This window comes from Felis catus, chromosome B1 (genome assembly GCF_018350175.1).
Source record: "Felis catus isolate Fca126 chromosome B1, F.catus_Fca126_mat1.0, whole genome shotgun sequence".
NCBI lineage: Eukaryota > Metazoa > Chordata > Mammalia > Carnivora > Felidae > Felis > Felis catus.
This window is the reverse complement of record NC_058371.1, coordinates 83,045,558-83,071,605: the sequence shown is the minus strand read 5'-3', so window position 1 is coordinate 83,071,605 and position 26,048 is coordinate 83,045,558. Positions and strand designations below refer to the sequence as shown.

General features: G+C 36.5%; 1 protein-coding gene across 6 annotated transcripts in view; it reads left to right on the top strand.

Annotated features, from left to right (window-relative positions):
* Window positions 1–21,510, top strand: part of GAB1 (GRB2 associated binding protein 1) — a 121,982-nt gene extending 100,472 nt beyond the window's left edge. For 3 of the 6 annotated variants that reach the window (XM_019828924.3, XM_003984981.6, XM_045055817.1), the window contains 5 exons: window positions 8,298–8,387; window positions 10,093–10,186; window positions 11,202–11,325; window positions 16,517–16,639; window positions 19,519–21,510. In XM_019828924.3, coding sequence (XP_019684483.1) covers window positions 8,298–8,387; window positions 10,093–10,186; window positions 11,202–11,325; window positions 16,517–16,639; window positions 19,519–19,677 — 590 coding nt within the window. In that variant the 3' untranslated portion in view covers window positions 19,678–21,510. The remainder of the gene's footprint in view (window positions 1–8,297; window positions 8,388–10,092; window positions 10,187–11,201; window positions 11,326–16,516; window positions 16,640–19,518) is intronic. The other 3 variants (XM_006930848.5, XM_003984980.6, XR_006596725.1) reach the window with 2 other exon arrangements.
* The last annotated feature ends 4,538 nt before the right edge of the window (window positions 21,511–26,048 follow it).

Sequence of the window (26,048 nt, the reverse complement as noted above, 5' to 3'; positions counted from 1 at the left end):
TTCAGCACTTACATATAAGTATTATCTTTTGATTTTGGAGTTCGATCAGCTAGTTTAATTTAAAAACAACCAAATAAAAACATTGCAGACCAAACCAAACACTTCTATAGGCTAGATTGGTCTTTGACTGCTGTTTTGTAACCTCTTCTCCAGAATATAGAATATCAAATCAGATTTGAGATTATTAGTGCATTTGCTAAAATTGTTTAAGAATAATGAGGTTGCTTGCACAATTTTTTCCAGTCCATATGACTTCTTAAAAATTATTCTGCCTTTGCTGGGTTATTATAAATGCTTCTAGTCTGTTCTTTCACACTGGCCCTCCTAAGTAACATAAAATTCTAAGGTAGCATGGTTTGCTAAGAACTCAATATAAAAGAAAATTCTCAAACTGGTAATACATACCCAGGTTTTGGGTTTGAGTGGTTAAAACCCAGACAACTAGCAGTGCTGCAGCATGCTGTTAGTGTGATTTAATCTTGACAACGAAGTAAGTTAGTATATTGGCTCTGTGATAAGTTGGCACCATTTCTGGGGAATTCAGCGCATTTGAAAAGTCTCATGTGCTGTATATAGCTTTTTAAGAGCATGTAATATTTGTGTAAATTTCTCATTAACCTGGGTTTAGATCATTAATAATAATTCTAATTAAGTTCCAATTGTGGGGAACAGAGTGTGAGACTCACTCAGGGTATACGAAGAAAATGATTTTTGTTTTATTTGCCTTTAAGTAAGTAAGGATGGTCCTGTGCTGAAATGAGAAAGTTACTGGAAACAGAGGCACTCCCAGGGGACTGTCCCTTTGTCCTGCTGTCTGCATTTCTGTCCTCTGGGAAGTCTTTGCATCTGCTTTGTTCTATCTCACATTATTTCCTTCTTTTCTGTTTCCTGTTCTATATCCTCTGCACAATTTTTTGCTTTCCTAGAGCTTTGGCCTACAGTGCCCCTCTGTGGCCTTGGTTCTGCCTCAGGGCCCCTTTTTAGTGCCCTTGCAGCTTCCACATCTGCTGCTAATTGCCTTGATCATTATTCACTCACTTTAGAGTGCTCATGGATAATCCGATTGCTGTTATTTGTCTTTTCACACCAGACCATGTGATTAATTGCAGGCCAGCCCATAGACTGGCTGCCACTGGTCAGCTGCCCACCTTTGGTCTCACAGCTGGAAAGATAACCATGCGCAACACCCACAGCCACCCAGACAGCCCCAGCAGCAGGGCCATAGTCAGGAATAGTTACCTTAGAAAGGGTGTGAGCATCACAGGCTTTTTATTTGACAACTTTTCCTTTTGCTTCTCTTTGTCCTCATTTGTCTTTAAATCTATTTAGACATTTTTAGTCATTTTCTTCTTTGCATACAATATGCAAAAGATCCCCTTATTTATATGTTAGAAAAGTTTTAAGATCTTTTAGTATTCTCTAGGTCTGACAGCTCGTGTACCCCATTTTATAATATGTATTATCCTATGTATATATCATGATAATATGGCATGTATGCTATGTATCATTTATATTACATATATGTATAATTATACCTCCCTATTTATATGGTGAAAGTACAGTATATTCTAAGTACATTAGAGATTAATTGCCCCAGTACTCTAAACCAACCTGAAGTGACTTTATAGTAGAACAGAACAAAGTAGGTTCTTAGTTACTTCTGGAGGTTGTGTTCAGTCTTAAAAGTTAAGTGAACTATTGAGAGACAATCCTGAGTTCATTGGCCAGTTGCTTATTTGGTATCTATGCTTAGCAAAATGAACTGAGAAAGCACCCAGAATAAAATATATAGTTTAGGCAAAATCAAGAAGAATTGGTTTAGCAAAACAGTAAAGAGATTACTAAAATCATAGTAATTTAAAAAAAAATAAGGTTTTGCTTTTCGTTAGTACTATTCTACTTTTTAAATAAATATACAAGAAAGGAAGCATGAGAGACTGTTTAACTTGGCAGTTTGTCAACTCACTTTAGAAAGTTAAAGCGATTCAAGAAAAATATATTTTAAAACCCAAGTAAAGATCTTGGAGCAGTTTGTCTTTAAAAACTTAAGCTGTAAAACAAATGTCTTTTTTGTTCTTCTTCTCATGAAATTCTTCTCATGCATAGCAGCAGATGAGTCTGTTTTACTTTCACATTTTGTGACATCAGATACATGTCTCAATCTATTGTTCTAGTATCTCTTATTAACTAAACTTCATAATTAGCAAACCGAATTCTATCAAATATGGCTTGATTCGTTTCAAAGCCCAATATAACTGGTTCAACACCCAATATAACCAATTTCTGTGATTGTCTTCTTTAGAAGAGTCTGCAACAAATGAGTGACATTCTGGCCTTGTTTATAACCCCAAATATAGATGTCAGCTGCTGTAGTTAGCAGTTCAGATACGTTTTTCAAATACTTCTGGGTAACTGAAGCTTCAGAAATACATAGATGTTCTTAACATTTATGTTTAATGTATTTTCATGGACCCTTTGCCCGTCACCCAACTTGTGGTAGCTATATTTTCAGCCATACTGTTTCTGTCATGATAGTATTTGTTTTGAACCAAGTTTTGGGTATATTAATAGAGGAGAAAAAGCATAATTTATATAGATTGTATTAAATATAGAAGATCATATGAGTCATTGTAAATGCAGAGCAAATTGTTTTGATTGCTTCAACTAAAATTTATATTTTACTTGAAAATCAAGTTTATAAAGTTTTAGAAATTTCTGTATTTATTGTGGCTTCTCTTAAAGTAAATCATTACATGAACCTACCATATTTAATCACTGCACTGACCTAGGTCCCCCCTACTTCCATCCAGTCTCCTTCTAACATGACGCGGCAGCCATTTGAGCCTCAGATGCTATCTTTATAGTTTGTTTTCTTCAGCTTTGTCCATCCATGGCTTTCTGCAGTAGTTCTGACCATTAGTTATTGTATTGATTTTGATTTATTTCTGGTATTTTTGTACATTAGTCTGATTAAAGTATCTTCAGGTCTTCACCTCAGTATAGGTGAAGACCAGTCCAGATCCAGAAGATGAGTCCCAAGGATCTTCCCTAGATGGGTCTTTTTGGCACAGTTGACATATGGGCTCTAAATGTTTTTTCAAGAGATCTTTTAAAGTTTTTGACTGTGACTAAAAATTAACATACTTTTTATTTTTATTTTTTTAATGTTTATTTATTTATTTATTCACTCTGTTTAGAGACAGAGTGAGCTTGAGCATGAGCCGAGGGAGGGGCAGAGAGAGGAAGAGAGAGGATCCCAAGCAGGCTCCATGTTGAACATGGAGCCTGACTCGGGGCTCGATCTCATGACCTGAGCTGAAATCAAGAGCTGGATGCTTAACTGACTGAGCCACCCAGGTGCCCCAACATGCTCTTTAAAAACTACTTTTATACTATAATAAATGTTTGGGAGTTGGATGAATGATACTAGTAAATAAAACTAGATTTTTAATAAACAAGTATTAAGTTTGAATCTCAAGTCAGATTTTTGGTTTAGAGTTAGAATTTAAAAGAAATGAGAATGGAGTGCATTTTTGGAGAGCCTTGCTGGCTCAGTCAGAAGAGCATGAGAGCCTTGATTTTGGGGTCATGAATTTGAGTCCCACATTAGGTATAGAGATGACTTAAATAAATACACACTTTTTAGAACAATGGAGTGCATTTTTATAGCATAACTTTTACATGCAGGGTTTTTTTTTTCCTGAAAATTCTTTACCTTCCAATATATAAGTATCATTATTATATTCCTCTTCATACAATGAGACTATTAAAACAGGTGTAAAAGTTTTTCACGATACTACCCGGATTACTTTTTGGAATTTAGCAGAGGATAATAATGTTGTGAATTATCTTTCTTCTTTCTTAATTTTCGAGATGCCTAATGGAAACAAAATGATCTGTAAAACTGCAGAAGAGTAAATATTTTAGGCTAAGATAAACCTGTAATTATACACAAAATAAATGTTCTACTTTGTGCTGAATTTATGTAAGCAGTGCCTATTAAAATAATACTTGATAGTGTATGGACTTTCCAAAAAAGATTGCATCTGCTTATTTGAAACGTGACCTCGTGTGACTTCCTTGACCATATTTGGGGTGACCAACTTTTGAAACAACATTCAGTTGCTCTTAGTTTCCATTTAAAGGACAACAAAAAATTATGGTGTTGATCAGATTAAACACCACCAGCTGTAAGAGAACTGCAGTTCATCCACATAGATTTACATGCCTGCCATTATAGGATATAGTCTTTGCTGGGTCTTGGGTCTTCGAATACAAGGAAGGTATAAATGGCTTCCCTGAAGAAGCTCACTGTCTAGTGGAGGAGGTTGAAAAGTAAACACATTATCATAATTAGCGTGGAAAGGACTGTGGTTGAGGTAAGCTTTTGGCACTGTTATCTAAGCTCCCCTGAGGAAAGTCTGAGGGGGTGAATGGCAATTAAACGATGGTAGAGGAGGGGAGGATGGCAGAGATTGTTTTAGTCCGAATAAATGGCATACCCAGATCCTTTAAAAGAGGACAGATGGGACTGGCTGAGTCGCGAGTGGGAGGGAGGAAATCAGACGGGAAGGGAGGACGGGAGTAAAGTATGAATGGAGGAGGGAATGCCAAATGCCTTGCAGGTGCCTGATCCTGAGGGTGTTATAATCCATGCTAATGAGTCTGGGCTTTATTCTGGGTACACCATTAAAGGGTTTTATGCAGGCAAGTAACATAATCAGGTTAGCCCCTAGAAAGCTCAGTTTAAGATTTAAGGATATGATAGAAAAAAGAAAAAAACCTGCATTCTCTCAAATGTTATAAAAATCACATTTTTTCAGCATCTTCCTCAGAGAGTGCTTCGCTCAGTTTTCCAAATCCAAGGTTCTCAAAGCCTTGGTTTAGAAGTGATTAGATGGGTAAAGGCATAACAAAATCCCTTTCCTGGCTCTCATGGTCCCTCAACTTGGGGACTTAAGTGATTTTTACAAGTTTTAAGGGCATTTAGAATATAGGTGGAAAGCATTTAGCCATACAGTGTGAGCTCATCACTTTCAGGGAAACAAACCAGGTAAGTGAAGTGCACTTTAAAAACAGGGAGGTTTAAAGAATGGACTTCAGACTTGCAGTTTTTTTTATTTTCTTAGGTAAATGAAAACAGACTATTGTCATTATAAATATAAATTAAAACTTACAGAATAAAGATTAGAGAGAAAGTAGAAGCTAGAATGACTCCTAAGAGATCTGCCATGGCAGCTGCTAATAGAGAAAACAAAGCAGGTTTGTGGTGCTGAGTCAAGGGATAAATTCCGTTTTGAACATGTAGTGTGAATGCTGGCAGAATATCCATATGGGGTCGTTGTGCGGAGGTGTAGGTTAGGATCTCCAGGGAAAGATCTAAACCAGAGGTGAAGATTTATTAATTTGTACTCCAAATGAGGGAACAAGTCACATGATCCAGAGATTGACCCCCTCAAGGGTTAAAGCCCAATAGGAATTTCGCCAGTAGTGAACCGCTGTCTGCAAAAGAAATAATGTTGCTTTATCTGTTCAAATTTAGTGTAGCTAAAATCAGGTTGCAAACTGCCTTGGATTTAAAAGTTAACTGCTCAAATGAGTTCCTCTGCTTACTCTCAGCATTTGAGAATCAATGTATCTCCAAAGTTGGTTTATTTTTGCCTTTACTTTATTATTCTTATTTCTTCTTATTTCATACTTTTCTCCAACAATCAGGGAAACATTCAAATATTTGCCAGTAGACAGTAGAGAAGACAGGGCCACAACAGGCATACCAACACCTTGGATCCGTTTTCACCTTTCTCTCCTCATAAGCAATAACTGGGCTCTCATTTGGGTATGACGTTCATTTCTTTCCGGAACATGAATGTCAAATTGAGTTTGGAGGGATGTAAAGAAATAAAGCTAACAAAATGCCTAAGTGACTCACTACAATTCACTGCCACATTTCCACATTGCGACTTGAGCCCCAAAATCATCCTCAAGCTTTGCATGAAGTGGAAAATACAGGTAAATTTTATAAATACACTTTTAAAACCGCACTTGATACAATATTGTCTTTTTATTTTTTTAACACTTATTTATTGCTGAGAGACAGAGAGAGACAGATCACGAGCAGGGGAGGGGCAGAGAAGGAGGGAGACACAGAATCTGAAGCAGGCTCCAGGCTCTGAGCTGTCAGCACAGAGCCCGATAAAGAGCTCGAACCCACGAACTGTGAGATCATAACCTGAGCTGAAGTCGGACGCTTAATCAACTGAGCCACCCAGACTCTCCAATACAGTATTTTTTATTAAGAAAACCAAGGAGTACCCTTGAAATACTTAAAAAAAAAAAAAAGTAGAATTGGTTTGGAAGAGATGATCATTTCAGGGTCAGGTATTAGAAAGATCACTATGGGGACTTGTCAGACAATGGAAGAATGGATAGTTCACAGGCAGGTGGATTTAGCAGTCACATGACCTTGAGTACTTAACTGTAAACATAGATGAACATAACTGAGGGTGCAAAGTTGAGAGAGGCTGAGGGTGACCACTGGGAGATAACCACACTGAAAACTCGGAAGGAGGCTGAGAGCTAATGAAGGTGGGTCTTGCTGAAAAGGAGCAAAACAAAAGACACTGAGTGAACACCACCAAACCAAAAGTTGCTCTGAAAAGCAATTTGTAATTATTAAATGTCACATTACTCACGAATCAATTATGTGTGGCTTTAAGTAGATGTAAGATCTCAAACTGAACTTAGCAGTTCAAAACTGACCTCTAAACACTGGTTTCTTCGGATTTTCTCTTCCCAAAGGGATAGACAATGTGGACAGCACAGGAGCATACACCAGCAGTGGGAGGTTAGGGGAAGCCTTCATTTGGCCTCCAGTTAATGTTGTGACCCAAGCAACCTCTTTCCTTAACCTCTTTCATCCTTTAAGGGTATCTCATCCATAAAATGAAGAAGCTGGATTTGATCTGTAAAAACCTTTCGGCTGTAAAATAAGTGTGTTTTTCTGTAGTAAACCTTACCCTCTGCCTCTTACTTTTTTTTTTTTTTTGAAGGGAAGTACATTATTTTGGGGAGTTTATAAAAAGCTGACATCCTCCATTGTTTTAGGAAAGTGACCTGCCATTGGCGGCCCTGGATAGGTCAACATTAGGGGTAGGATCATGGCCTCAAATTTTATCACTCACATTTTAAACTAAGCCTGCCCCCTTTCTGAATAAACTCAAGGTATTAATTACCTAACTCAGAAAATTGGCTCATTAGAGAACTCTTCCTATTTTATAACCTAGAGACTCATACTTTCAGAAACTTTTAGCCTTTGGTAGATATTGTCATTTAATCGGCAAATTCTGATTTTGCCATCTATTAGATGTCGACTAAATTTTGTAATTGCCAAAAAAGAAGTAAATTTGGTGCCATTGAGAAGAGAGTAAATAACTGATTTAATAATCAAATAACTGATTTAAACGATGTTGCTGCTCTAGCGTCCAAGCTTCCTGTGGGAATAAGTGAGGTCACTGCTGGTGTTAACCCTGTACTTTTCATAAGGCTTTTCAGCAGTACTTACATGTGGCAGAGAGTAAATGAAAAGAAAATAATGGCAACTGAATTTATGCTTTCAAATACTTAAATCAAAGCTAGACAGTCATCAGTTCCAGAACCTAGCTTCTGATCCTTGCAAAATTATGTCACCAGGCAGCTACCAGTATACCCAGGGGGAGACAAATGTCGGTCTTGGTTTTAATGTTGGACTAGCAAACACCATGGCATCAACCTGCTTTTCTCAAAGGGCTTTGGTCAAGAGGTAAAGGAATAGTCAGATTAAGGTTATTTAAACACCTGAATAAAATTAAGAAAATAATACTATTGGGAAGTATGCCCCGGTACTTTCATATCAGACATCAGACTTCAAAGAAAAGATGTACTTGAGGTCTGATGGAGGTATTTTATAATTTTTTATTTAGTCCGGTTTTCTAAGGCATGTTAGAAGAGTAACACGGCACATGGCTTTCCTCCCTTCCCCCAAGTAAAGATAACCACTAACCAGGCTGGTTACCCCCACGAACACCCTGCCATCTTTTATAACACTTTGCTTGTTACCCTGTTGCATGCAGCTTCATCCTTTCCCTTGGACTGAGCATGAGTGATGTGTGGCAAGGTTAAAATATTCTCCACAATGAAACTTATGTTTATGCTTTTGAGGTGTGACATTTCTGCTCAGGGCTCTGTGGCTTTTTTACAGAATCCATTTTTCCAATTAAAAAATAACATTATATTAAGAGCATCTTCTTTTTACCAATTAGGTCAAAGTCCTAAAATTTTAAGACCCAAACCCCCTGGTTTAGAGCGAACTGATTCACAAACCATAGGTGACTTTGCTACAAGAAGAAAGGGTATGTACTTTAGCACCGCATGCTGGATGGGGCATTGGGAATTTCTTTATTTTGTGATGTTTTTTCTTAAAAAGTAAAGGAGAAGAGACTTAAATACTACCGCTGTTGTAAATAAAGTTTCCTAGCACGTTATTTCTAAAGTGAATGCTTCCCATAATGTGTGTCTTCCCATTGTCTTTCCATAGACGTAGTAAGTCTACTTGTTATGCCATTAACAGCAGCATGTTAAGTTTGATAATACATGGTATTCAGTCTTGTTCTTTTACATTATTCTCTTAACCTTTTAGACATCAGTGCATTGTTTTCTTTAAGCTTGTTAGCTACTTGTGAGTTCCAAATGTGTCCTTTATTTATATATAATGTTGTATGTATTCTATTCTAAGACAAAATACAGAATCACTTCCATAGATTCATTATTTTATGGCATTATTTAGAATTTGACTGCTAAACTGCCATTAGCCTTTGGGTTTCAAAAAAAGTGAAACATAAGGAGTTAAAGAAATACGTTCACTTAGCACAGTATTCTGTGCTGGTCCATTTTAAGGGTATAGATGAGCAAGATTTAAATTTAATCTAGTCTTCAGAAAATCGCACTGAGTTTTTCGTATTGAACAGACAAAAATACTTATAAGCCGCAGTGAATCGACATTGCCCTTTAAAATGACCACCTATTTTATAGTTTGATTGTAATTATAACATAGTTGATTAAAAATACGAGTTGAGTAAAAGTATGTCTATATATGGACAAAGACTAGAAGAAGGAAACCTAGAAAAATGAAAACTTTTCTTTGGAGTGGCAGAATGAAATGTAATTGGAATATTTACCTAATATGTTTAAATAATCTCCTAAAATATAATTAGCATTAACACGTAATATTGTTTTAGTTCTTCTGAAAAATGTTTCACTCTCATGAAAAAAATGAGAGCTCTGTGGTATGCACTAGCGTGGTAATTGCCTATTGTGATAATGAGGTAAATAAACAAAGACCACTTATAAATCAGGCTAATAAGAATATTATTAGTGTGTTTATTATTTAATTTGATATAAAGGATATTGTTGGTTAAGTTAAGCTGAAAATTCAAGGTAATTGTTTAATTAGGCCTTCTCTCAGCTGAGTGTGAGTCTTAAAATATTATTGCTTTCTTTTATTTGTTTTCAGACTGGGCTTGAATTAATTTAAAAGATTTAGTGAATTCTGTTTTCAGTTTTTTATTTTATCGGAGTTTTGTATTTAATACTTTTTTTTGTACGTCATACGTATAGCTGTACAACTGATGCTTCAATATTGAATAGAAATGTTTTTACATAGATTAAATCTCCATACTTGAGAATAAAATTATTAAAAAAAAAAGAAATAAGGAAGTAATGAAATCTGTACATCAATTAACTGTTAAGGAATTGGGTCACATTGCCCTTTCTTTAGTTTATATTCATAAAATATTAAATTAAGGAGCAACATGATGTAATACAGCTTTAGACTTTGAATCAACAATCGTGAAACATTACCTGATTTAGCTTTTGTCACTAATTATTTAGCTTGGTAACCTTGGGCAAATCATTTAACACCCATGAACTTCGTTTCATGTATGAAACCATTGGTCTTAGGTGTGTTTGGCTATAACACATAAGTAGAGACATAGAGGATCTTGTTTTGTTTTTCAAATGTCTGTGTACTGAAGCCTCTTTTTCTCTCTTTCGTTTCAGCCAAGCCAGCACCTTTAGAAATAAAACCTTTGCCAGAATGGGAAGAATTGCAAGCCCCAGTTAGATCTCCCATCACTAGGAGTTTTGCTCGAGAGTAAGTCTTTGTTTGAAATGTGTACCTTGATTGTTCACTGTGATGGAAAATACCTGAAACAGTGGTTCCCAAAGTATAGTCTGGGGACCCCCCCCCCTTTTTTGGGGTTCTGTGAGGTGAAAACTATTTTCATTAAGATTCTAAGATGGCATTTGCCTTTCCACTCCTGCTTCTCTCATGAGTGCACACTGGAGTTTTCTAGGGACCACGTAACGTATGATCACATCCCCGAGACAGCTAATAAATAGAATGTGTGTTTGTGTACTCTGGGTTTTAAAAAAAATGTTCTATTATTTGTAATACAGTAAATAGATACAACCTATATAAACAAAAAGTTCCTCAGGGTTCCTGGTAATGTTCAAGGGTATAAAGCATTCATGAGGCTAGAAATTTCTCAGAACTACTGATCTGGCAAATACGGTAGTTTCTTGGCAGAGGTTATTTAATCAAAATTTGCTAAAATGTACATAGAAGAGGCGCCTGTCTGGCTCAGTCAGAAGAGTATGCAATTCTTAATCTCTGGGTCGTGAGTTCAAGGCCAACATTGGGTGCAGAGATTATAAATGTAATTTATATATTTAAATTATGTATTTATACAGAGATATAAACAAACAAATATATATAGGTAATTAAAGGATATGTGAAGTTATAAACTTGTGTTAAATATGTGTTCATGTTTTATGTTTACATATAGGTAGCTGTATTTAATAGAAACTTAAATCTTCCTTTTCATGTCTGTGACTTTCTACTTGTCCCCCAAATCATTAGCAATACTTCTTTTGTTTTACACAGGAATTTGATGCCCAAAGGCCTACTTTTTACAATATAGCTATAAATATTAGGTGTGCATTTGAGGGTTTGCAGTAAGTTGTAATGGATAAATGTGTACAATAAATGATTGTAAACTTTAGTGACTGTTGGTGAAAGAATGTAAACGATCACTCATTTTTATCTTGGAAGTGATTTTAGAAATTTTGTCAAGGTTTAGGTTTGTAACGGTAATCTCTTTAATTAGTTCCTCTAGATTTCCCTTGTCTCCCCGACCGGATTCAGTGCATAGCACAACTTCAAGCAGTGACTCACACGACAGTGAAGAGAATTATGTTCCCATGAACCCAAACCTATCCAGCGAAGACTCAGTATGTAAAATTTGCACCTTAACTTCTGTCTTCCTGAGCAGCCCTTCCAAGTCGTGCACCTTTCTTCCAGTCTCTAAATCTGGCCCTTACATCCTTCTTTATATACTTAAGGAAACAGGATAGAAGACAACTTTTTAAAATGCTTTTTAAAAATAGCATTGTAAAATTTGAAGCCGATAATGGGTCAAAGTGTAATGCCAGTATTTATAAAGTAGATTAAAAATGAGTTAAAAATCATAAAAGCTTTCTAGTTATATTTATTTTTGAGAAATAATTGATTTTTGAAACTGTTCAAGAAAATATACTAGAAGCATTTCATAATGCAGTTCTCCAGAACCTCTTCATGGCACTCTTATAGTGAAGTGATCTTCTATAGGAGGTCTTTTGATAATCTTCAATAATACACTCTTAGATAAGGCTTAAAGATTAAAGACCTGTTACAAACCTAACTTGTTTCATATTGGCTGTATTACCACAAGGCACAAGAATTTTATAATCATAGCAAGCCTGCGTTCCCCAGAAATTAGATAGTTGCCAGAAAATACTTCAGATACTTAAGAATACAAACCCGTTTTAATTTTTAAAAATATTTTGCTTATGTTTTCCCTCTAATCAAATTCAATTCTTGCTCTGCTATTTGTATTTTAGTAGATGAGTGTATTGGTTATGATTAGGTTCACCTCTGAGTAACAGACATTTATCTCTTTCTCGTGTAAATAAGTCCAGAGAGAGTCTAGCCAGGGTTGTGTGGCAGCCCTGTCCTAGGAAGCCCTTAGGGATGCCTGCCCCTTCCAGCTCTCCAGTCCACCATCTTCTGGGTGTGGCTCACATGCTCCTAGAACAAGATGCTGCTGCACCAACACTTCACATCCCAAGCTACAAAACAGAGGAAGGAAAGAAGAAGCAAGGGTACAGCCTGACTAACTGCCTTATAAAGAAGGTTCCCAGAAACTGCCATACACACAGAAACACAAAGGGGCTGGGAACCATAGCTTTTCTTCTGAGGGACAGCGGGCCTGACTAAAAATCCCATTCATGTGAGAGAGGGGAGGGCGCAGATATTATCAGGGCACAACCGGGTGGTATCTGCCAGGAGAAGCAGAAATCTGATGTCAAAATTTGGAAGGATTAACATTTTAGTGGCTTTATTTTCTTTAATTTTTTTTTTTAACGTTTATTTATTATTGAGAGACAGAGAGACACAGAGCGTGAAGAGGGGAGGGGCAGAGAGAGGGGGACACACAGAATCTGAAGCAGGCTCCAGGCTCTGAGCTGTCAGCACAGAGCCCGACGCGGGGCTCGAACTCAAAAACTGCGAGATCATGACCTGAGCCGAAGTTGGTCGCCTAACCGACTGAGCCACCCAGGCGCCCCAGCTTTATTTTCTTTAAAACAATACTCTTTAGGGATTCAAAATACAAAGTCCATTTCTCTCGACATGTTTTACGTCTTTAATGTACTTTAGGCAAAAACAGATTCCTCACAACCCTATGTTGTCAGGAAACAAAATTAAGTGATTTGAAAAGCTTGATTTGGTGCTTAAACTCACTTTAAAATATCAAATTTTGGCAGTGCTCAGAATGAATAAGATAATGTAAAATATTTACATCAGCCTGGATTAGAATACAAACCAGCTATATCAATAACACTTTCCCTAATTTTAAGGCACAGCAATTTTTATTAATTGGCTTCTGCTTTGGGATTCACTGTTTTTCAGCTTGATAAGTGGTGTTTTATTATTTTTATTACCTTATTTTTTTTCTCATTATAGCAAATAGACTGGGAAAAGTCTACATAAATCCTCAGTGCTACATCAGAGTACATATTATCATCAATTTTAATCTTTAGGTGGCTGAATGGACTTTTTATTACAAAAGTAACTTTTTTCTGAGATACTAAAGCATGTCCTTTTGCCTGAAATAGTAAATTACCATAAAATTTTTGCAAAGGGCATGTAATAGGAAAGTTTGGAAGTGTGATTTATCATGAAGGGAAAAGACTAGAGAGAAAAATATTACAATCAAAAAGTCAAAGGAAATAAAAATATGAAATTGTTTGTTCTTTTATACCTCGTAAGGTATAAAACATTAAGCCAGAAAGGTATTTTTGCCTGCCAGCTGGTGAATTTCTGAAATACTTAGGTCCTAAGTGTTAGAAAAAGCAAAAATGTTCTGGGTGAAAATATCTGCCCACCATTCACAATAGAAAAACCAGCCACCCTTTCCATCTCTTCACACCGCCAGCTGCAAGGGTTGATCATAATCCGGACAACTCTTCCTTAGAAAAGAATGTGATAGTTACAGGATTATTTTCCACACCTCTTTGCAGTTAGTGCATTAAAGGTATACCATAGAAATTCACAAGATGTCATTGTGCCTGGATTGATCAGTAAAAAAAATTCGTCTTGGAGAAGTTGAGACAGGATCAGATCAAACCTGGCTTATACCTACAATGAAGATTAAATTCTATACATTGACGTTTTGAAGCATGACTTATTTCTCATACTAGTGATCATGGAGCAGGCGGTGTTTAATGAAACAGTGAATTGGTGGTGCTGCCTGTTAATTTATAAAAAGATCCAAAGTCAGGCATTCGTGAGGTGAACCCTTAATGTGACACCTAAAATGTGAGTGACCACACGTCACTATTAAAGACATGAATATTGTTATACAACAGTAACAACAAAAATACCTTCAATAACTTTTCACATTTTAAAAAGAATTTTAGAAAAACAAAGCACAACTGTTATCTTTTTTCTTAATTCAGAGAACATTTATGATAACTCCTAGAATCTTAGGGTTTTCCCAAACTGTTTTGGGAAAATACTGGGTTAAAGGCTAGAACGCAGAGACAGGCTGTTCGTAGTTGAAATTAGATCTAAAGCAAATGGACTGCCTTGCAGGGACACAAATTTTAACAATATTTAAAGATGAAAAATTTCCAATTCTAATAATAACTAGACAGAAAACAGTTTAACCAGCAATTCTGAGACATTTCTCTGTAGGAACAACTTACTGAAAGTAAATGTGTACATCATATGAGCTCGTGTGTTCCTTTCACGAGCCTTGCAATAGTATGAACAACCGTAGGCATTTCCAATTAGGGGTATTCCAGGTGGGGGTTCTTTCACAAGTCACATTTGAATACAAAATTGTACACACACACCACTCCCCTGCTTGATATTTTTATATGAGAATGAAATGTAGAGTCATTCAGAAAAAAACCCAAAAAACTAGTTTCTTTTTTTTTTTTTCTTTTTTTTTTCAACATTTATTTATTTTTGGGACAGAGAGAGACAGAGCATGAACGGGGGAGGGGCAGAGAGAGAGGGAGACACAGAATGGGAAACAGGCTCCAGGCTCTGAGCCATCAGCCCAGAGCCCAACGTGGGGCTCGAACTCACGGACCGCGAGATCGTGACCTGGCTGAAGTCGGACGCTTAACCGACTGCGCCACCCAGGCGCCCCACTAGTTTCTTTATAAATTAAAAAAAAAGGGGGGGGGAGAGGGGAATGGCTATTTGTATATCACCTTTTTTGTGCCTTACATGTTATTGTTAAAATTTTTTTTTAGTGTTTTATCACCAGTAGTTGGTAAATTCAGTTTAAAACTCTGTTCCCACAGGGGTGCCTGGGTGGCTCAGTAGGTTAAGCGTCTGACTTCAGCTCAGGTCATGATCTCGTGGTTCGTGGGTTCGAACCCCATGTGGGACTCTGTGCTGACAGCTTAGAGCTTGGAGCCTGGAGCCTGCTTCAGATTCTGCTTCAGATCTCCCTCTCTCTCTGCCCCTCCCCTGCTCACGCTCTGTCTCTCTCTGTCTCTCAAAAATAAAACTGCGTTCCCACAAATAGAGCCCTCACATTCCAGCATGCAGGTTGCTTGCTCACATTACACACAGTATGTAATGTGTCGAGTAGACTGCATAGTACTGCATTCATGAGTACATGCAGTTCAGACCATGTCCTGCTCACTAAGCTGTGGGCCCTGGCACAGAGCTGGGTAGCCCCACAGGAAGGAGCACCATTTTCTAATTCACAAAAATGTTTCACGCGGGCTGTCAGCAGCCCTGCTTCAAATGAGGGAATAGAGTCAATATTGCAAATTCTAGCAATTATCTTTTTCCTAAATCACAGCTTACTCTGTGTGACTTGAGCAAAGACAAAAGGAGTAGTGATATATAAAAGGATTAGCAGATCCAGGTTTATGCAGTTTCCAAATTGTTTTGTTCATCATAACAAGTATAATTTTAAGTATATCACATCGTTAAGGTTTTCTTCAAAAGTATGTGAGTATTCCTATCTCTCTGATAGAAGACAAAAGAATGCTAGCTGCTAGTAAATATATAGTCTCGCCTATGAGAAGTCCAGAACATTTCTGGGTGAGGTTCAAAGCAGCAAGGCAGAGAAACAAGGCATTTGTTGGCACACCTTGGGAAGGACTGTCGTAATTCACATAGAGGTCATATGTAGGGGCGTCAGTTCGTGTCATGCTTTCCTTCTTATGAGCATTGATCTTGAAGTTCCTAACATCCTCTTGATTTCGCATTTTTCTGCCTTAAGCTTTTTTGTTTTTGTCATGTATTGCTGTCCTCTATCTGTCCTTTATCTGTTTATGGAGAGTAACCCTTGTATTGTACAATTCCTAGTAGGACAGAAGGGATAAGGCTAAAGAGAAGACAGAAGAAATTAAGAGCTAAAAATTCCAGGTTGAAACAAAGCGGACTTTGCCAGTGCAGTCATTGTTTGTAGGCTTTAGTTAACATACATATTCTAAGCTAAATTTTAGCGTGAAAGTCTTAAAATACAGAACGTTTTAAAAATTTTAATTAGAAAGCAAGGAGTGAAAGGATCCAGTAATTTAAAAATATAATCGAGTAAAGATATCATTTAAATAATGTTCAGTTGGAGCTATTGCAGCCAACTCTAGCTTGATGTTTTGGTCTTAGTTTGAACCCAGTTTGACTCTTGAAACCATGTTTAGCTTACTCTAAAGCCTAGTTGTAATCAGTTCTGTTATATCACATATGTTCCTCCAATCCTGAAAGCAGATTTAATTTTCTCAGAAGACATTTTTTTTTTATTAAACCATAGCCTCTTAAAATAAATATTTTGGCTTTGGTAGATGGCAGACAAAATAAGCAACAGGTCTCGTGGATGTTCAATAGTAGATTTCATTGTATCACCATTTTCAGAATCTTTTTGGCAGTAACAGCCTTGATGGGAGAAGCAGTCCTATGGTCAAGCCCAAAGGAGACAAACAAGTAGAATACCTAGATCTGGATTTAGATTCTGGGAAATCCACACCACCACGTAAGGTAAGTGAAATCTCATTCTATAGACAAAATTAGCTCACCTTTTAAAGCCAAAGAATCATCTTTCCTTTGGGGGAAATTTTATTAGTATGTTTAATTTAAATTTAGTAAAGTCTATTACTTAATATTGTTTCATAAGTCACAATTAACAAAGTCATGGAGAGTAATCCCTAATGGTATATAATAGAAATTATACACGTTCTCCTCTTTTAGTTGTTACTGTTGAAATGCCTACTTAACAAAATCTTGTCTTCATTCTCTTTCCAGTGTTAGCTCACATTATTCCCCTTTTGATTTACATGCTATTTTTGTCCAAAGTTTTGGTTTTTTACTTTTGTTAAACCACAAATTACACATTAGTAGTATTCTGGGTTGTTGTTTTTTTTTAATGTTTATTTATTTTTGAGACAGAGAGAGACAGAGTGTGAGCAGGGAAGGGCAGAGAGGGAGGGAGACACAGAATCTGAAGTAGGCTCCAGGCTCCGAGCTGTCAGCAGAGTGCGACACGAGGTTCAAACTCACTGACCGCCAGATCATGACCTGAGTCACAGGACGCTTAACCAACTGAGCCACCCGGGCGCCCCAGTAGTATTCCTATTATATAGGTAGTGCTTACTTAACATTGTCCTACATATTTACCACTTTCCCTTTCTTATCATTCCATCTTGTTCCTCAGTCTTTCCTGTCATAATCATTTTTTCTTCCTCCTGAAATACATTCTTTAGAAGTTCCTCTTGTGGAGGTCTGTTAGTAGTAAATTCTTGCAATTTTTGTTTGAGGGAAATGTCTATATTGTGCCCTCATTTTTGAAAAAGAGTTTTTTTGCGTTCACAGTTCTTGATTGGCAATATACTTCTTTCAACACATGGAAGATACTATTCACTGTCATCTGGCTTCCATTGTTCCTACTGAAAAGTATGTTGTCAATCTAGTTACAGTTACTCTATAGATAATTTGTCTTTTCTGTCTGGCTGATGTTAGCATCTTTTCTGTATTTTTGGTATTCTGCAGGTTTACTACAGTGTGTCTAGACATCTAGATGTAGATTTCTTTTTATCTATCATGCTTGATGGAAGTTGTGCTGTTCTTATTTCTGGATTTGTATTTTTTATCAGTTCTGGCAAAGTCCCAATCATCTCTTTAAATATATAGCTTTTCCACTCTTCCTTTTATCCTCTCATTTGAGGTTTCTTATTAAAGATTAGTCAGAACATATTCTATTTTCTGTGCCTCTTTTCACTTTTTCATATTTTCTCTTTATTCATCTCTTTGTTCTTACTTGGATTATTTCTTTAGTTCTATCACCAGGTACACTAATTCTCAATTATTCTGTTTAACCCATTGTTTAATTTTTAATTTCAATTATTTTTAGTTCTAACATGGAATTTTGCTCTTTTGTTTCAAATATGCATAGCTGTTTTGAATAGCTTATTTCTTTCATATTTTATTCCTTTTATTTAGTTTTATTTTTTAATTCCTTTGAAGATTTTATACACACATAATTTATTCTGTTTATGCAATCATTTCAATATCTGAAGTCCTTGGAGGTCTGAATCTGTTTATTGTTTCTGCTCACACTCTTGATGGCTTGTTTCCTTCCATGTTTTATACATTTTTTTGCAAATTCATTTTGCTGAGTCTATCTGAGAATCCTGCAGACTTCAGTTTCCTTCAGAATAGATTTACATTTTCTTCTGCTGGGAAGCAATGTGCTACAACTATAGGACCACCTCAGTTTGTTTCATTGGTCCCTAGCTTAACAGGATAGCCTCAGATTCGACACACCCTCCCACTGCGGGCCTCCTGATTGCATTGCTGAGATTGACATTCATCTGAAGACCACAGTTCCTGTAAAGTTTACATCGAACAGCTCTTCATGCCCTGTTTCCCTCACACATTGGGTATTTCTCTTACTTTCTAGAGAGCCCAGCAACGCATTAATAATTCTGTTTGGGGACGCCTGGGTGGCTCAGTCAGTTAAGCGTCTGACTTTGGCTCTGGGCAAGATCTCACCGTCTGTGGGTTCGAACCCCGCGTCGGGATCTGTGCTGACAGCTCAGAGCCTGGAGCCTGCTTCAGATTCTGTGTCTCTGTCTCTCTGCCCCTCCCCCGCTCACGCTCTGTCTCTCAAAAATAAATAAATGTTCAAAAAAAATTTTTTTAATATTTGTTTATTTTTTGAGAGAGAGAGAGAGAGAGAGAGAGAGAGAAAGAGAGACAAGAGCACAAGCAGGGGAGGAGTAGAGAGAGAGGGAGACACAGAATCCGAAGCAGGCTCCAGGCTCTGAGCTGTCAGCACAGAGCCCGACATGGGACTCGAACCCACAAACTGTGAGATCATGACCTGAGCTGAAGTCTGGTGCTTTAAGCAACTGAGCCAACCAGGTGCCCCAATAATTATATTTGTTTTAAGTTAGTTAGTATCTACTTGTATTTTAGAATAAGAGGTCGTGTCATCCTATGTAGTTTGCCATTCTTGAAATACTGTTTTTCAAAAAACATTTCTCGGCTCTGCAAGTCAACACTGGTACATGTTCTGAGGATTTGAAAAGGTCAAGGTTAAGCTAAAGGGAGAAGCAAGCTGTGTATCTTAAGATGAACCAAGTGTCTGTGATCCTTATTTTATAAGAATTTCATCTGTGTTGGGAGCATTCATCTAAATTCTTACATACAGTGATTTTAAATTTAAGGGGAAAGCAGTGTACAGTGAGGAGAAAAACAACATTGTTAAATTGAAGTAATGTTATTTTTGTATGTATGTGACCCAGTAGAACTTCAAGAGTTATTCACAGGGCATGAGTGTCTATGTTTTAAGGCTAAATTTCACCAAGAAGAACTCTCTTATACGTGGGGTTTTATGGTTTTCTTTCTTTGCTTTTTAGCAAAAGAGCAGTGGCTCAGGCAGCAGTGTAGCTGATGAGAGAGTAGATTATGTTGTGGTTGACCAACAGAAGACTCTGGCTCTAAAGAGCACTCGGGAAGCCTGGACAGATGGGAGACAGTCCACAGAATCTGAAACACCAGCCAAGAATGTGAAATGAAAATATTGCTTCGCTGTTTCTGAATAACGAGAACTGAATTGTAAACATAAATCCTGTTTGAGATGACCTGACACTTCTATTCTAGGTAGATCCTCAACTGAGTAGAATTGAAGTCAGAGGACTTTTCACGCATAATCAAGCAATTTAGACTGTAAATGGTGCTTTGTGGTATCTCAACAATCCATAACATGTAAATAATGTGGGAAAATACTATTGTTTAGCTCCCAGAGAAACATTTGTTCCATAGTTAACACACTTGTAGTATTACTGTATTTATGCACTTTTTCATTTAAAACGTTGGTTTGGGTATTCCCAAATGTTCCTTAACATAATTCCTTTGGGAGTTCTTGTTTTTCCTCACACTACTCTATATAACAATACTAAGTTAACTAAGCTACTTTTAGATTTGGAAATTGCTCTTTAAACTGCACTCTAACAACATTAAAATGAGAAGTAGATTTACAATTTACCTGTCTACCTGAAACATCAGGTGATAGCCATTAGCCTAAACTACACAGTATAGACGGGCTCGTCATTCACTGCGTTCCAAAGTGCTGAGGATAATATATGTACTGGTGTCAGGAACTAATTCTCTGGTTCATGTACATTTAGTTTTCAATGGTGGAACTTTATTATATTTTGTTAATTACAGTGTTTTTGGTTCATTGAGTGAAGATTCTGCCAGGTGGGATCTTGCACCTTGGGAAGACTGAATAATTACACTATCAAGTAAGCCTACAGATCACTTACCGGCATGCAGTGATGATGTGCTCTCACACTTGTTAACATGTATTAAACTTTACATTATTTGCAAAGATAGATTATATAACCAGGTACGTACCAGGCACTGATGTGCTAATACACTGATCAGGTTTAGACAATGAGCTTTAGTTGTGTTCTTGTTAGTCCTAATATTGGTTTCCAATTTGGACTTAAGGAAACATTCACTGTTAGTTATAGCAACATACTGTGATTTTTTTTTTAATTAGACAGTAATTCAGATTTATTACTCTAAGAATGAAATTCTATCTTTTGACACCATAGTGCCCTTTCTATGATTTTTTTAACTTTACTTAATATTCTTCTTGGCCTTATATTTAAATCCCTATGCAATTAATATTTTATATCTACATTTTTTTTTAAAAAAATAGATGTTCTATAAGTGATTCTTGTATGTAGCACCAGTTGCTTTTCCAGTAAAAGAATTAAGGATTTTGTACTGTGATTTATATTCACTGCCCTAATTTGAGAAATTTTGGAGTATTGTTATAATGTGAAATCTTAGAGTCATGAACCTCTTCCAACCAGATGTCTGAAATCACCAGAGGAATTATATAATTCTGTCTCACCTGTAATATGGTCCTGTGATACGGATATCAAAACCATAAATTATATATAGTGAGACTACAGTTGTATTTATCTGTTTTGGCTTTGCAGTGTAATTTAGAAAGCAGGTATAATTTGTTTGTTTGCTTGTTTTTTTAACTAAGTTACAAACAATCTCTTGTGTATTGATTTGGGACTTACTAACAGTTTTTGGAGGAGGCAGAGATAAGAGTACCCACAGCTGAGGCATGACTCCCTCCATTCAGACCTCTAACTGTTGCCTGAACACACAGATGTGCCCTGATTTCTGGTCTTTTGGCCATAGTACTGTGCCTAATCAATGTAATGGGTTTATTTCCCCAATCCACGAACTAAAATTGTTCATAACAAGATGAATTGTAGACTAGTAACATTTGATGCTTTTAAATGTTTGCTTCTTTTTAAACAAAAACTAAAACTCAGAAGTGAATTTTCAGACGGATTTTTAAATAAAAAAGATTGTTTGAATTTGGTGTGCACAAGCTGTTTTGTAGTGAAACCACAAAATAAAATCCAAAGTTACTGAAATGTGCCTAAACCATTAAAACACACAACACAGTTGATGTGTGAAGATGCTAAATTGTGTTATGTGGAAGATGAATGTATTTTCAGAATTATAACACAATAAGTATATTATTAATTCAAAAATGGAATCTTATCAGAAGAGTTCTAAGGCAAATAGACTTTTAGTGCAGTTTTTCAATTTTTTACAAGTTACCTTTTTGAAGACCTGCAGCATTCTAATTGGTCGAAGTTTTTCCCATTGTGCAGAGTAATCTAATAACTGAAATGTGTTAGACAGTTTTAGCAAATGAAATCACATTATACATCGTATTAACAGATTAAAAGATAGTTTCTTACAGAGCATTATTTTCCAAACATTTGTTGAATAAAATTTTGTGTAACCCCAACACATAAAGCCTGAAAAGTTCGTTTTGTCAGTATAAATATTTTGGGTTCACATTTAAGTTTATTTTAGTCCATTACTAGGGATAGAATTTGTGAATAACACAAATGTGTAATTGGCATTATAGAGTTGGTGGAAAACCTCAGCAGCCCATTTATTTTCATATCTTATTTTATTTGCATACTATCAAGAAAATTTGGGTTCACACAAACATAAGTAAGTGTAAATAATAGCAGGTTTTAAACACACATCTCAGGAGGTTCTTTAATTAGAGATAGCTGAAGTTATATTCCAAGGTTTAAAAAAAATAAATTATTCTGGTAGTAGAAGTTAATACATAAGCATTCTCCAGTATGGTTTAAAAAAAAGGGGGGGGGGATATTTAACACATTAGAATGTGCATTTTTATTAAGTTTTTTTTTTCAACGTTTTTTTTTTTTTTTTTTTGGGGGGGGGGACAGAGAGAGACAGAGCATGAACGGGGGAGGGGCAGAGAGAGAGGGAGACACAGAATCGGAAACGGGCTCCAGGCTCTGAGCCATCAGCCCAGAGCCTGACGCGGGGCTCGAACTCACGGACCGCGAGATCGTGACCTGGCCGAAGTCGGACGCTTAACCTACTGCGCCACCCAGGCGCCCCATAAGTTTTCAAAACTTAATTTGATTCAAACCTTTTGAAAACCCTAATCACCTCCAAGAAGCTGAGTTTTGGCCCAGTGAGAGTTGAAAGCCACTGGTTAATCATGTGACAAAAGTCAGAAGTCTTTTTCTCCCACGTTTGATGTTCTTACTTTCTATTCCTTATTTTGAAAAACTGTAAAATCTTATGAAGGTTTGAATACCAAAGCACAGTTCTGCTTTCAAGAATTGAAATTTAAACTTGAATAATTTAAGCTACTTAAGCCACAAAAGGTATCACTTAGTAAGCTATAAAAGATGATTTTTATCTACACTCTAGTTTATACAGTTTCATCTTTATTTTCATCAATACCATATAAGCTACTGTGAGCATATTAGAGAATTCCATAAAGGTACTATGAATGTGTGTGTGTGTGTGTGTGTGTGTGTGTGTGTGTGTGTGTGTAGCATTGTATTTAATCCTAGACTAAATTTGATACAGAAATACTGCTATACTTGCATCTTAAGGTCATGCATCAATTTCTTCTGGACTCTTTGTATTTAATTAATGGGGGTCACAATCTTCATATTCGTAAATGCATTTAAACTGGAAATTGAACACCAGTGTTTGTCTTTCTTTTTTTACTAGTAGGAAGTTGTCTGCTTACCCCCTTTAGTGAAAACGGTATTTTTGATGTTTTTTAAAATGTTAGCTACTTTATGCCTGTACTATAGACACTGATCATAATTATTGGATGCTTTCAAACACTCTTAGTGCCTCTTTCTTTGGCCCATTGAAAGTACTGGTTAGTAGTATTTTGAATGAATACAAAGCCAGTAAAGTTATAGAGACAACGAGGTGAGCCTGTCCCTCCTAATCCTGTCCTGGGTCATTCCCGTAGGTCTTGTCCTTTATTGTCAGATAAGCAATCAGCTCCATAGCAGGGATTGTACATATGACCAAATCAAGTGATTACAGGGAGAGAGACTTCTATCCTAGGGTAAGACTTATTGTCAGTAACATCTGATACGTTATATGTAAATCTGTATGTAATTTAAAATACAGCTCTTAGATGAAAAGCCATGGTGTATATAAGTAATGTAGACATTATGGACTTGATAAGATGAAAAGTTGATTGTTGTGTTGTGGAGATAATTGGTTTTTACTCTGACTAAATATGTTTATTACTACAACTTGAAATAATTTAGTTTGTCTTCTCTTCCATAGACGTAACTTTCTTTCGGTTCATTATAATGTCTGTTATGAGTCTCAACAAACTGTTTAGTCAACGGATTAACGTAGCTTCTACTTTCTTAACATAGAAAGACATGGACTTGTGTGAGTTGTTGTAATCTGAATCAATTGTTGATAATCATCCCAAATTTCAACAGCAAAATCTTATGTGTAAGTTTATTTTTCCCTCTTGCACAACTTCTTTTGTAAAGATCCAATTGTAGATATTTTCTGCTACCAAATAAAACTTTTCAAACAGTTTGGTTTCAAGACTTTAGTCAGTTTGGATACTGAGATTGTAAACCAAAGACATATAAATTTATATTTCTAACCCTTCCTCAGAGTCTTTATCTAAATCAAAAACCCAACTCTGCCATTAACTAACTATATGTTGTCCCTTGAACAACATGGGTTTGAACTGTGTGAGTCCACTTATTCACAGATTTTTTTTCAGCAAATACAGAGCAGTATTCTAAATGTAATTTCTTTATGATTTTCCTAATAACGTTTTTCTAGCTTATTTATTGTAAGAATACGGTATCTAGTACATGTAACACAAAATAGGAGTTAATTGTTTATATTATCAGTAAGACATTCGGTCAACAGTGGGTTATTAGTAGTTAAGTTTTAGGGGAATCAAAAGTTATATGCATATTTTTGATTGTGTAAGGGGTCCGTACCCCTGAGTCTTGTTCAAGGGTCAGCTGCACTTCCCAGCCCTACGTCTATAGGGGTCACTCATTTTCTGCAACAAAGATTGCACTAGATCGTGCTAAAGTACAATAAACACACCCTAAATAGGAAAAGCTTCTGAGACGGTTGCCACATGCATATGCTCTTGTTATTCCCTCATCTAACCAGTACAACCAGCCTTTTGTTGAAGAGAAGGCCGATAAGTCAGGGTCTGCATGCAACCTTCTCCATCAGAAAATACTTTTTATGTATAAAACACGACTTGGGAAATGATAACTGGCTGGGCTTTTTCATTTCTATGAGAGTTTCCAAACACCTCTACTACTTCATAAAACCCCAAGAAGGACCATGTGAGTCCTTTGGCCACTCATTCCAGCATCTTGCAACTTTGACCCATTAAATCGTATTTGGGAAGTTCTGGGAGGGTGAGGTTATCTTCTCTGAGATCATTCTCTCCTCATCTGTGTTTCTATCACCTTGTAAATGATGAAATTTCTGACTATTTGCATATTATTTCTTTGGGGAAAAAAGCTGCTTTGTCTGATAAACACTTTCTGAGTTACAGTTTTATTAGGAGAGTTTTATGGAGAATAACTTGGCAATTCTGTGAATGTGTGTTATTGCATATTTAAAAACTGAGTCAATGATAGGAGGCATTTTATTAACTGTCGTGATGGGTAACATTCCTCCCTTCAGTTCCCTGTTTTATTACAAAAAGTGTTTTTGTAATAAAATAAGTTGAACATATATAGAAAACTAAGTTTCTAAGATGTGTTTCTATACTTCATTAGACAGAATTTTATTACTATTGCCATGGTTATCTTGGTGATTAACTCTTAGCATAATGTAGCTCTGATTTTGTGTTCTGTGTAATGCCCAGAACATTTATAACATGCAGTGTGAGGGATGTAGAGTGTACAGAAAAGAAAAAAAAAATGCCCCCAAAAGCCCACCTTCTCAAGTACCAGTATTGTGATGGTTGCGTCATCGTGGCTAGGCTGTGGTGCCCATGTGTTTGTTCAAACACTAGTCTAGATGTTGCTGTGAAGGTATTTTGTAGATGTGGTTAAAGCAGATCACCATCCATAATGTGGATAGGCGTCATCCAATCAGTTGAAGGTTTTAAGAGCAAAAACTTGAGGTTTCCCACAGAGGAAGAATTTCTGCCTCAAGACTGTAGCGTAGAAATCCTGCCTGGATTTCCACCCTGTCAGCCTGCCCTACAAATTTCAAACTTGCTGGCACACAGTTGTGTGAACCAATTCCTTAAAATAAATCTCTCCGATGGATGGATGGATAGATTAGTTGATTGATTCTCTTGGCTTCTTCCTCTTAGAGTAACAAAACTGGTAACCCCACCTATTTTTCTTATTTGGTTTTTATGATGGTGTATTAGTTTGCTAGGGTTGCCATGACAAAGTATCATCAACCAGGTGGGTTAAAAACAGAAACTTAATTTCTCACAGGTCTGGAGGCTGGAAGTCCAGTTATCAAGGTGTTGACAGGTTTGGTTTCTTCTGTCTTCTCTCTATGACCATTCATCTCTTCATGCACA